Source organism: Rana temporaria, chromosome 2 (genome assembly GCF_905171775.1).
Source record: "Rana temporaria chromosome 2, aRanTem1.1, whole genome shotgun sequence".
Taxonomy (NCBI): domain Eukaryota; kingdom Metazoa; phylum Chordata; class Amphibia; order Anura; family Ranidae; genus Rana; species Rana temporaria.
The window spans coordinates 182,648,031-182,661,998 of record NC_053490.1 but is presented as its reverse complement, the minus strand read 5'-3'; the positions used below and the strand labels follow the sequence as shown (position 1 = coordinate 182,661,998).

The 13,968-nt window shown below is 46.9% G+C and overlaps 1 protein-coding gene across 1 annotated transcript in view; it reads right to left on the bottom strand.

The window, feature by feature from the left end:
* DNAJC3 (DnaJ heat shock protein family (Hsp40) member C3) overlaps positions 1 to 7,913 on the bottom strand; it is a 78,818-nt gene extending 70,905 nt beyond the window's left edge. The window contains exon 1 of the mRNA XM_040336103.1: positions 7,668 to 7,913. Within this exon, the coding sequence (XP_040192037.1) occupies positions 7,668 to 7,749 (82 nt within the window). The 5' untranslated portion in view covers positions 7,750 to 7,913. The remainder of the gene's footprint in view (positions 1 to 7,667) is intronic.
* Between the last annotated feature and the right edge of the window lie 6,055 nt (positions 7,914 to 13,968).

Here is a 13,968-nt window from a genome sequence, read left to right as displayed (position 1 = left end):
TAATTCTTGAGCAATGAGACACAGCCTTCAGCCAGGAAAAGCTAAAATTACTGGACGATGACTTGTCAAAAAAAAAAAAAAAAAAGAAAGTTATCCGAGGTGTATAAGGAAATGTTCCTAAAAGTTTGTGGGGCGGAGTGGATTTAAGTTTCAGTTAGTAGGTCTACGTTATCAGACAGTGGCTAAGTACTATGGTTAGAACTGTATTGTGTTAGTTATGCCCTGCATGGTCGGTTTGTCGCCGCCACCGTCGATCCACCCCCCAAAAATAAAAAAATAGAGCACCAGCCACCACTGGTCAAATGCTTTATAACCCGGTAATAAAAGTAAAATAAAAAATTGATTTACATGTGTGAACCGGCTCCATTGTGAGCCAGTCACGCTCGCCTGTCATTAAATTTGGCTGCAGGGAAAGCAGCATCCAATTTGCATTTATGGGAACCCAGCTTTAGCAAAATCTGCGGTCCACCCCAACCTTATTTACTGGTTTGAACTTGAAGTGGCCACAGACAGCCTTAAAAATTTAAGCAATGCTCCAGATTTCATTAATGTTTATGGGACCTCTGCAGGCTGAAGTCACACTTGCGATCCTGTTGCAAGTGACAATTGCCAGTGCAGGGTTGCAAAAAAAATGCAGGAAGTTTTGCAGTGCGGTCCTGTTTTTTTTTTTTACACGATTTCCAATGCAACTTTACACACTCTGTAGCAAAGTCGCATCAAATGTGGCACAAGCTCCTTTTCAAAAGGTACTTCAACTTTAAGTTGCACCAATCTGAACAGGTGCCATTGAAAACAATGGACTGCAGCTTTTCATGCGACGTGTCATGTCCAAAAATCGCATGACAAGTCGCACAAGTGTGAATGGGCCCAAAAACAACCCTGCCACTGGAGAGTTCTTGCTAGTAACAGAATTTGAAGCAAAATGACAAACGAAACAGAATGACACACAAGTGTGTCATTAGAATTCAAGTAGTACTAAAGCCAAAACATATTTTTTTTTTTGTTTTTTTTGTTTAGTTTTGTGAAGAGGGTTAGGACACCTTTCAGGTTTTCATTGCCGTCTGTGTCCCCACGAAAGGAACATTTTCATCTGTCCTGGCAACCATCATCAGAGTGGAAGTAACAAAAAAAAAAAACACACACACACACACACACACACACACACACACAAACACAAACACAGAACAGGAATAGTGGAAATCTCCCAATATTTCTGGTGACAACCAAGGATTCCCTCCCACTTTCTCTTGTGGACAGGAAGTGACGGGAAATCTCCCCAACAGGACACAAACTGCAAATAAACCCTGAAAAAAGGGGTTGTAACCCTCCCTTAGGCTGCTTTCACATTGGGCAGCGGAGGTGCGGTGACGGTATAGCCGTGCTATTTTTAGGGCCGCTATACCGTCGTATTTACCGCGATATTCGTTGCGGGCGGTATTACCGCAGTTTCCCATTGATTTCAATGGGAAGGCGCGGTATAGGAGTGGTAAACACCCCGCTCCTATACCGCTCCAAAGATGCGGCTAGCAGGACTTTTGGAGCGGTCCTGCTACCGCACCGCTTTAGCGTGAAAGCCTTCGGGCTTTCACATTGAAGCCTGCAGGGCATGATTTTTTCATGCGGTATAGCAGCGCTATTTTTAGCGCTGTACCGCATGAAAAACGCCTCAATGTGAAAGGGGCCATACTCTAACAAATATAAAAAGAAAGCTTTGGCTTTTGTTCCACTTTAAACTGGCCTTATACAGAGCTTGAAGTTCAGCCAAGTCCTGCTGAATTTTGAGCTGTGGGTGGACCTGTCGGCACCATCTGGCCAAACAAACTTCAACTGAAAAATTGAAGGAGCCAGGTGGAAGATTGTCAGCTGAACATCCAATCATGTTCAGGTACTCTGACAGCTGCTGCCTCTTGAATACAACAGACAGAAGTGCAGTGATGTTTAGCATGGATGGGGGAATCTATTAGGACGCTTTCACACTGAAAGCGCCACTCGTTTTAGCAGTGCTTTATCGCTGTTTAACCACTTAAGGACCAAGCCCATTTGTCAGACTCTGTTTACACATATATACCCACACACACACACACACACACACACACACACACACTTTCTGTCACACCGTATTTGCACAGCGGTCGTACCAGCACACTTTTTGGAAAAAATAAAAGATTTTGAATGAAAAAAATAAAACAGTAAAGTTAGCACTTTTTTTTTTTTTTTTTATATCAGGGATCTTCAAACTACGTCCCTCCAGCTGTTGCAGAACTACAAATACCATAAAGGCATTGCAAAACTCTGACATTCACAGACATGACTGAGCATGATGGAAATTGTAGTCCCTGAACAACTGGAGGGCCGTAGTTTGAGGACCCCTGTTTTATATTATGGAAGATAAATGTTACGCCAAGTAAATTGATACCTAACATTTCACGCTTCAAAATTGCACCTGCTCGTGGAATGGCGACAAATTTAAAATGGGCGAAATATTAAAAAAAAAATTTTTTACAGGTTACCAGTTTTAAGTTACAGAGGAGGTCTAGAGCTAGAATTATTGCTCTCACTCCCAACGATCGTGGCGATATCTTACATGTGGTTCGAACACCGTTTTCATATGCGGACGCTACCCAAGTATGCATTCCCTTCTGTGCACGAGCTCAACGGTATGAGGCGCTTTAAAAAAAAAAAAAAAAAAAATGATCTTACTTTAAGATTTATTTTGACCCTGTCCTTTTAAAAAAAATAAATAAAAATGCAAGTCACTTTTATTTCTATTACAAGGAAAGTAAACATCCCTTGTTATAGAAAAAAAAAAGCATGACAGAATCTCTTAAATGAGATCTGGGGTCAAAAAGAGCTCACATCTCATATTTACACTAAAATGCAATAAAAAAAGTAGGGCTGTGCAAATTAACTTTTAATTAATCGATTAATCTTTAATTTTTTTGATCGATCAAAATCTTTTTGATCGATTAAAATTCTTTTGATTGGTACTCACCTCTCCGCCATCTCCTGTGCCTTCAGGGAGTTCCGTCTGAGATCCAGTAACTTCACGGACACCGGCGGGGCTTGCCGTGTCCATCTGAAGGGCTCCTTTGCTGTGCCTTCATATCTGCATGCCGGCGGGACCTTAATATCTGCCACACGCAAGGGCTGTTACACTTCCCTCTATCACTTCCCTCTATCAACCTGGGATTCTACAACCATCCACTGGGAGTTGTGATAGTTCCCTTCACGGGACATCTACATGCGGACGGACTGATGTTAACCTCTCTTCATCTGGATTCAGCAGTGGTATCGTTGTACACATTTTTATACCAGTATCATACTTGGCTACGTTTTTATGACTGCTTTTGGTACCGTTTGGTATTACTCGCACCATTTTTACAGTTTATGTAGCTACATCGATTTTATCTCCAGTGCAATATTTATTTGGTTACCTACTTGAAGACTATAAAAGTTTTAATGCTATTCCAATCCAGTGCTGCCTTTGTGTGTTTTTTGTATCCTGCTATCCATTTTTCCAGTGGTTGGTAGCTGCACTGGGAATTAGCCTGCAAGGAGATCAGCTAAAGGTAGTTGGATCTGTATAAAAAAAAAGCCATCGTTCCCTCACCTCGCATCCAGGCAGTTGGGGTTACAGAACGCAATAGTCTTTGCCACTACCGACTGGTCCAGTTAGCGGCAGAGACGATCATAGCGTGGTGAGAGGGGGGTGGGCACCTCTCCCGCCACCGATAAAAGGATATTGTGGCAAATGCACAGTGGGGACCACTTTTAGCCTAATGAAAAATGCAGTGTTCCTGCCAAAACGATGATATTTAGCGTCAAAGTAACGACGTACGGGACATTGTTTTGCATGAAGTGGTAAAGCAGTGCTTTGGCGTCACTTTTTGGCCACTAGCGGGGAGCTTTTAACCCCAAAGAAGCTTCAGAATCGCTGCCCATTCATTGCAATGGGCAGGGGCATTTTGGGAGTGCTGCAAACCGCCTCAAAGATGCTGCTTGCAGGGCTTTTCTGAACATCCCGCAAACGCACCGCCCGGGTGTGAAAGCACCCATTGTAATGGATGGGAGGCAGTTTTCAGGTGCCATTTCTAGCCCTTAAAACAAATACTGCAGCTGCTGACTTTTAATATTAGGACACTTAGAGCCCATTCACACAGGGGCAACACGACTTCCAGCACGACTTTGGGAGGCAACTTGGACACGACTTGAGTATGAATCATCAGGCAACTTACAAGGCAACTTCGAATTGCCTCCAGGACAGGAGGCTTTCCAGTGGCCAATCAAACAACAATCAGCTCTGTGGGAGGGAGGGGGAGGGAGAGGTTTGCTTGAGAAATGTATGTTATCTTCCTGTATTGTTGCTTCAGTTAAGACAGTGATCCGACTACTGAGGGGACTTCCATTGAAATCAATGGGTACAAGTTGCCCACAAGTCGGATTGAAGTAGTACAGGAACCTTTTCTGAAGTCGGAGCGATTTCAGTAGTGTACATCAAGACGGCTCCATTCACTTCCATTGATTTTCTCGACCGCACGACTTGGGGCAACTTGAAGTCAGATCCCAGGTCGCCCCAGTGTGAACCGGCTCTTACCTGTCCTGGAGTCCAGCGCCGTCCGTAGCAGAGGATGAGCGAACGCTTGTCACTCTGCTGCCCCCCCCCCCCCGCCATCCTCTGTGAGGGAACCAGGAAGTGAAGCGCTCCGGCTTCACTGCCCGGTTCCCTACGGCGCATGAACGAGTCGCGCTACGCCTGCCGATTGGCTCCTGCTGTGTACTGGGAGCCGAGTGTTCTTGGAACACAACGGGGGGGGGGGGGTGACGTCATGCCCGCAGTCTGCCTGAGACTGTGTGGCCGGAAGAGGGTGCAAATACCTGTCTTTAGACAGGTATCTGCACCCCACTCCCCCCTGAAAGGTGTCGAATGTGACACCGGAGGGGGGAGGGTTCCGATCAACGGAAGTTCCACTTTAGGGTGGAGCTCCGCTTTAAACGCCTGAAAACTGCCTCAGTGTGAAAGGGGTCTTAGAGTTCTATCATTCAGCCTGTGAAATGAAGCGAGAAAAATCTATGGGGTTGATTTACTAAAGACAAATCCACTTTGCACTACAAGTGCACTTGGAAGTGCAGTCACTGTAGATCTGAAGGGGACATTCAAGGAAAATAAACAGCATTTTGGCTTGCACATGACTGGATAAAATCAGCAGAGCTTCCCCTCAGATCTACAGTGACTGCACTTCCAAGTGCACTTGTAGTGCAAAGTGGATTTGCCTTTAGTATATAAACCCCATGTGTGTATGGCTTAGTCCTAGAAGACAGTAATGAGTACCCCGGCTGTCAGACACCCAATATCTCACACAGAGGAATCTTCCCGTTGGAGGGCCCATGGAGAGATATCTGCCAGTCTATGGCCACCCTGATTCTCGGGTTGTCGTCCGATATTGGGTTTCACATGCTCCTGGATTAAAAGGAAGACTGCAAATGTTTAACAGGAAACTCAACATTTGACATCTATAGATGGCTTAGGAAATGTCATTTTATTTATGCAGTACCAGCATAATCCACAGCACTTTACAGAGAATGCAGCACCGCCCACATCAGCCTCCGCTCACCATTAAAGGGATTCTAAAGTCTAACTTTTGTGTTTACTTTAAGCCCAGGTTCACATTTCTGCAGGTTAGAAATTGTTTTCAAGCCAGCAATGCACTCCAACGTCAGGGGGCAATTCGACAGACATCTGTGCGGCTACCTGCACAGATGTCTATACAAATCGCCTCCCGAAGTCACCAAGAGTAGTACAGGAACTACTTTTGGAAGTCGGCGCTGCACCAGTTCGGACGGTGCCAGCAATAGCAGCCAATTTGGCATGTCAAATCGTAGCAATGTGAACCTAGGCTAAAGCGGAGCTCCACCCAAAAGGGGAAGCTCGCTCGTTTGCTTCCTCCCTCCATTGTCACCTTTCAGCAGGAGGGGGGGGGGGGTAACTGGTTTCGACAGGTACCTGCTCCCACTTCCGGCTGATCTCGCTGCGGCAAAGTCACCCAGAAGTTCGGCCCCCTTGTCCTTCCCCCGCCACCTGGCCATTCACAAAGTGCAGCAGGGAACCAGCTGTGAAGCTGCAAGTCTTTACTGTCATTTTCCCTTAGAAGAAGCAGCAGCACCCGAGAGCTGAAATCGGATGGGCTGAAAACACCGCCGGATTGGTGGACGGGCCGTTGACTTTACATTTTTTCTGAAGGTGCCTTGAGCTCCCCTTTAGCCCAGATTCACACTGGGCTGCGAGAATGAAGCCGTGCATGTCCTGCATGTCAGGTTTCTGCCATTCTTCACAGATGTCAATGGAAACCGCACTCACAGAAACTACTTTTCGAAGTTGCAAATGCAGCGTGGCACCGATTAGGATGGTGTCATTGCCGCCGATTTGACATGTCAAATTGCACCAATGTGAACCAGGGCTTAATGCTTTAACACCCCACTTACCGTTTTGCCAATACATAAACACTTACCCGAGTTCTCTCACGGTCCAGCGCTGTGTCTAGCCGCAGTTCCGTTCTCTTCTTAGTCTCACAGGAGGCTCAGTGCAATCCATTGGTAGCTGCTGTCAGTCAATCCTGTGAAGAGGGAGCAGGGTCCAGCCACACTGTGTATGTCTATAGATGCACACAGCCCAGCTCCGGAGTGTGCCCTCAGCAAGAGGCTTGTTATAGGGCGGGAAACCCTCAGGAAAGGAGGACAGCGCTGGCAGGAGACCACTCTGAGCAATATCATTGCACACAGCAGGTTAGAACATCTTTTTTTATTTTGGTCCCATAAATAAACTTTAAATGAAAATCTTTTTCTCCAGTTATGAGATAAGTGACATGACCCAAGCAGTGAGAGAGTGGAGCTCTGATGTGGTGGGGGTCCCCCATGTGTCACATGACCCAACCAGTGAGAGTGAATCTCTGATGTGGTGGGGTCCCCCAAGTGTCACACGACCCAAGCAACGAGAGAGGGGAGCTCTGATGGGGTGGGGGTCCCCCATGTGTCACACAACCCAAGCAATGAGAGAGGGGAGCTCTGATGGGGTGGGGGTCCCCCATGTGTCACACAACCCAAGCAATGAGAGAGTGGAGCTCTGATGTTGTAGGAGTCCCCCATGTGTCACATAACCCAAGCAGTGAGAGAGTGGAGCTCTGATGGTGGTCCCCATGTGTCACATGACCCAAGCAGTGAGAGTGGATCTCTGATGTGGTGGGGGTCCCCCATGTTTCACATGACCCAACCAGTGAGAGTGAATCTCTGATGTGGTGGGGTCCCCCAAGTGTCACACGACCCAAGCAGTGAGAGAGTGGAGCTCTGATGAGGCCGGGTCCCCCATGTGTCACATAACCCAAGCAGTGAGAGAGTGGAGCTCTGATGAGGTGGGGGTCCCCCATGTGTCACATGACCCAAGCAGTGAGAGAGTGGAGCTCTGATGAGGTGGGGGTCCCCCATGTGTCACACGACCCAAGCAATGAGAGAGGGGAGCTCTGATGTGGTGGGGGTCCCCCATGTCATGTGTCACACCACCCAAGCAGTGAGAGAGTGGAGCCCAAGGAGGGGTGCTGTGTGTAGACTGTCCCAGACCCCCTCTCTCCCTCCACAGACCAGGCCAGCTCTCTTGTGGGGACAGGCTGCCGTCTTACCTTCATATTGGAGATCAAACAGTACAAGCAGGAAAGGGAAGAAAGACAGCAGCTTCTGTGCACAGGCGCCGGGTGACACCATGCTGGAGGAGAGTGCTGTACACACCACACGCAGGCTGTGATTCCGAATCCGTACACTAATAGCCCACAGTCCGGGGCCACTTCAACTAGTTCCTAGTAAGTTCAGCCTGGTCGTGGTGAGCAGTGATTGGGCCTCCCTTCTGATAGGAGAACGTGGAGCCTCAGCCGGGCAGGACGAACCTAAGCCCCTCCCTCTCTACGCTTCCCTGCCAAGGAAAACACGCTGATCCGGTCCTGCTGACGTCACTCACATTCAATCGGCTGTCAGTAATACAGAGAACGTGTAGCTTCGGTGACATGTGCTGTGTGTGCAAATGTGACATGTGTTGTGTGTGCAAATGTGACATGTGTTGTGTGTGCAAATGTGACATGTTCTATGTGTGAAAAATGTGACATGTGTTGTGTGTGCAAATGTGACATGTTCTATGTGTGCAAATGTGACATGTCCTATGTGTGCAAATGTGACATGTCCTATGTGTGCAAATGTGACATGTCCTATGTGTGCAAATGTGACATGTGTTGTGTGTGCAAATGTGACATGTCCTATGTGTGCAAATGTGACGTGTCCTATGTGTGCAAATGTGACATGTCCTGTGTGTGCAAATGTGACATGTGTTGTGTGTGCAAATGTGACATGTCCTATGTGTGCAAATGTGATGTCCTATGTGTGCAAATGTGACATGTGTTGTGTGTGCAAGTGTGACATGTCCTGTGTGTTCAAATGTGACATGTGTTGTGTGTGCAAATGTGACGTGTTGTGTGTTCAAATGTGGCATGTCCTGTGTGCGCAAATGTGACATGTCCTGTGTGTGCAAATGTGACGTGTTGTGTGTTCAAATGTGACGTGTGTTGTGTGTTTGTGCAAATGTGACATGTCCTGTGTGTGCAAATGTGACATGTCCTGTGTGTGAAAATGTGACATGTCCTGTGTGCGCAAATGTGACATGGTGTCCTGTGTGTGCAAATGTGACATGTCCTATGTACGCAAGTTTGACATGTCCTGTGTGCGCAAATGTGACATGTCCTGTGTGTGCAAATGTGACATGGTGTCCTGTGTGTGCAAATGTGACATGTCCTGTGTCCGCAAATGTGATGTCACATTTGCGCACACAGGACATGTCACATTTGCGCACACAGGACATGTCACATTTGCGCACACAGGACATGTCACATTTGCCCACACAGGACATGTCACATTTGCCCACACAGGACATGTCACATTTGCGCACACAGGACATGTCACATTTGCCCACACAGGACATGTCACATTTGCACACATAGGACATGTCACATTTGCCCACACAGGACATGTCACATTTCCCCACACAGGACATGTCACATTTGCACACACAGGACATGTCACATTTGCGCACACAGGACATGTCACATTTGCCCACACAGGACATGTCACATTTGCGCACACAGGACATGTCACATTTGCGCACACAGGACATGTCACATTTGCGCACACAGGACATGTCACATTTGCGCACACAGGACATGTCACATTTGCCCACACAGGACATGTCACATTTGCGCACACAGGACATGTCACATTTGCGCACACAGGACATGTCACATTTGCGCACACAGGACATGTCACATTTGCCCACACAGAACATGTCACATTTGCACACACAGGACATGTCACATTTGCACACACAACACATGTCACATTTGCCCACACAGGACATGTCACATTTGCACACATATGACATGTCACATTTGCCCACACAGGACATGTCACATTTGCGCACACAGGACATGTCACATTTGCCCACACAGGACATGTCACATTTGCACACACAGGACATGTCACATTTGCACACATATGACATGTCACATTTGCGCACACAGGACATGTCACATTTGCCCACACAGGACATGTCACATTTCCCCACACAGGACATGTCACATTTGCACACACAGGACATGTCACATTTGCGCACACAGGACATGTCACATTTGCCCACACAGGACATGTCACATTTGCGCACACAGGACATGTCACATTTGCACACACAGGACATGTCACATTTGCACACACAGCACGTCACATTTGCCCACACAGGACATGTCACATTTGCACACATATGACATGTCACATTTGCGCACACAGGACATGTCACATTTCCCCACACAGGACATGTCACATTTGCACACACAGGACATGTCACATTTGCGCACACAGGACATGTCACATTTGCGCACACAGGACATGTCACATTTCCCCACACAGGACATGTCACATTTGCACACACAGCACGTCACATTTGCACGCACAGGACATGTCACATTTGCGCACACAGGACATGTCACATTTGCGCACACAGGACATGTCACATTTGCACACACAGCACGTCACATTTCCCCACACAGGACATGTCACATTTGCACACACAGCACGTCACATTTCCCCACACAGGACATGTCACATTTGCACACACAGCACGTCACATTTGCACACACAGGACATGTCACATTTGCGCACACAGGACATGTCACATTTGCGCACACAGGACATGTCACATTTGCACACACAGCACGTCACATTTCCCCACACAGGACATGTCACATTTGCACACACAGCACGTCACATTTCCCCACACAGGACATGTCACATTTGCACACACAGCACGTCACATTTGCACACACAGGACATGTCACATTTGCGCACACAGGACATGTCACATTTGCGCACACAGGACATGTCACATTTGCACACACAGCACGTCACATTTCCCCACACAGGACATGTCACATTTGCACACACAGCACGTCACATTTCCCCACACAGGACATGTCACATTTGCACACACAGCACGTCACATTTCCCCACACAGCATGTCACATTTCCCCACACAGCATGTCACATTTGCACACACAGGACATGTCACATTTGGAAAGAAGGAGAAAACCGCACTAGCAGAGCAAAAGATCATAGGCAGCAGCTAACATGTGATATACAAAACAAGCAGATAAAAATATAAAAAGCCGCGCCAGATAATTTACACCACAAAATCGGTGTAACAATTAGGATGAAACCCAATTTAATGTCTATAGCACCCAACAGATAACAAGATTTGCTAGATGCTCTATAAACACTGTTCATAAATTGCAGATGGAGACTTCAAAATGGTTGGTATGTTGGGATAATGGTTGATCAAAACTCCAAATCACCAGGTGACATGCATGCAGTTAGTGCCAGCCCTCCACCGTAAACAAAAGCAGCTTACCAGATGGCAAGCCTTTCACACAGTTGACTATAGCCCAGCCACGGCCTTTATATCCCAGGGACACTAGTTGGAATCATCCGTCATTAAACAGGATCCGAGGCACCGGTGTTTGCGATTCAGCCGCTGATAAGGCTCACCAATAGTACCAATTCAGTCAGTGGGTCCCCAATGCATAAAACGAGGGATGAAATAAGGACGCAATAGCGTGATACCGTTGGATATCAAGATTGAATAAAAACAATATTGTACTTACAACATCAAAGGTTAAAAGCAGGTTTTGCAAAAGCCGGCCGGCTTGAAGGAGCCCTCCTCCTTGGCGTGGTGACGTCACTGACGCAGCCTCCCAGACGCGTTTCGTCACTAATCGGACGTTCTCAATGGGGGTCAAAATTTGCACACACAGGACATGTCACATTTGCACACACAGCACGTCACATTTGCACACACAGGACATGTCACATTTGCACATACCTGACATGTCACATTTGCACACACAGCACGTCACATTTGCACACACAGGACATGTCACATTTGCACACACAGGACATGTCACATTTGCCCACATAGGACATGTCACATTTGCACACACAGGACATGTCACATTTGCACACACAGGACATGTCACATTTGCACACACAGCACGTCACATTTGCACACACAGGACATGTCACATTTGCACACACAGGACATGTCACATTTGCCCACATAGGACATGTCACATTTGCACACACAGGACATGTCACATTTGCCCACATAGGACATGTCACATTTGCACACACAGGACATGTCACATTTGCACACACAGAACATGTCACATTTGCGCACACCGGACATGTCACATTTGCGCACACAGGACATGTCACATTTGCGCACACAGGACATGTCACATTTGCGCACACAGGACATGTCACATTTGAGCACACAGGACATGTCACATTTGAGCACACAGGACATGTCACATTTGCGCACACAGGACATGTCACATTTGAGCACACAGGACATGTCACATTTGAGCACACAGGACATGTCACATTTGCACACACAGGACATGTCACATTTGCAACTCATAGCATCCAAGTGCAAGATATAACACCAACACGTCCGGAAAAAAAATCAAAAACCGAATCACTGAGTTGGAAAAAGACTCATCTCCTTATGTCAGTATTTTGTTGGACCACATTTTTATTAATTACAGCCTTTAGTCTGTTGGGATATTTCTCTACTAACTTTGCAAAAGTTGTCAAATGAGACTAAAATGTAATTATTTGGCCTCAACACCAAATTATATGTCTGGCGGAAATCCAATACAGTTCACCATCCAAACCATTCCTACAGTAAGAGCCCTTTCACACTGGTGCGTTTTTGCCGCGTTTTGCTGTAAAAATATCGCTATTAAAACGCTCATAAAGCGCTCCCCATGCATCTCAATGGTCCCAAATCCCTAACCATAACCTCGCTCCTAATAGTCCCAAATCCCTAACCCTAACCCTGATCCCACTTTCACTAATCCCTAACCCGAACCCTAATCTCACTCCTAATAGTCCCAAATCCCTAACCATAACCTCGCTCCTAATAGTCTCAAAACCCTAACCCTAATCCCGCTTCCACTAGTCCCAAATCCCTAACCCGAACCCTAATCTCACTCCCAACAGTCCCAAATCCCTAACCCTAATCCCGCTTCCACTAGTCCCAAATCCCTAACCCTAATTTCACTCCCAATAGTACTAAGGGCCTAATCCTCAAAAACCCGGCGCAACGTAACTTTTGCCATTTAAGTTACACCGCCGCAAAATCTCTAACTAAGTGCCCGATCCACAAAGCACTTACCTCGAAATTTTGAGCGGTGTAATTTAAATCCGGCCGGCGCAAGGCGTTCCTCTTCAACTGGGGGCGATTCCCATTTAAATTAGGCGCGCTTCCGCGCCGGCCGTACTGCGCATGCTCGTGACGTCATTTTCCCGATGTGCATAGCGCGAAATTACGTTACGCCGAGCTTTGTGGATCGCGACGGGTCAATAAAGTTGCATCGGGAAAAAAAAAAGATACGGCGGAAAAAAAAAATTTAAAACAAAAAAAAAATGCGTCGCTGGACAGAAGGGTCTGCTTTTACAAGGTGTAAACAGTTTACACTTTGTAAAAGCAGCCCTAATTTTACACATGCAACTTAATACTTACGGAGAAAAAACAAAGCTGAAAAGCTTCGTGGATCTCCGTAAGTGCTAATTTGCATACCCGAGGCGGCATTTCGACGCGAAATGCCCCCAGCGGCGGATGCGGTACTGCATCCTAAGATCCGGCAGTGTAAGTCCCTTACACATGCCGGATCTTCTGTCTATCTCTTGGAAACTGATTCTGTGGATCAGTTCCAAAGATAGAAACAGGGATACGATGGCGTATCAGTAGATACGCCGTCGTATCTCTTTTGAGGATCTGGCCCAAAATCCCTAACTCTAATCTCACTCCCAATAGTCCCAAATCCCTAACCCTAATACTGCTTCCACTAGTCCCAAATCCAAATCCATAACCCTAATCCCGCTTCCACTAGTCCCAAATCCCTAATCCCACTTCCAATAGTCCCAAATCCCTAACCCTAATCTCACTCCCAATAGTCCCAAATCCCTAACCCTAATCCCTCTTCCACTAGTCCCAAATCTCTAACCCTAACCCTAATCTCACTCCCAATAGTCCAAAATCCCTAACCCTAATCTCACTCCCAATAGTCCCAAATCCCTAACCCTAACAATAATCCTGCTTCCACTAGTCCCAAATCCCAAACCCTAATCTCACTCCCAATAGTCCAAAATCCCTAACCCTAATCTCACTCCCAATAGTCCCAAATCCCTAACCCCGCTTCCACTAGTCCCAAATCCCTAACCCTAATCCCGCTTCCACTAGTCCCAAATCTCTAACCCTAATCCCGCTTCCACTAGTCCCAAATCCCTAACCCTAATCCCACTTCCACTAGTCCCGAATCCCTAACCCCG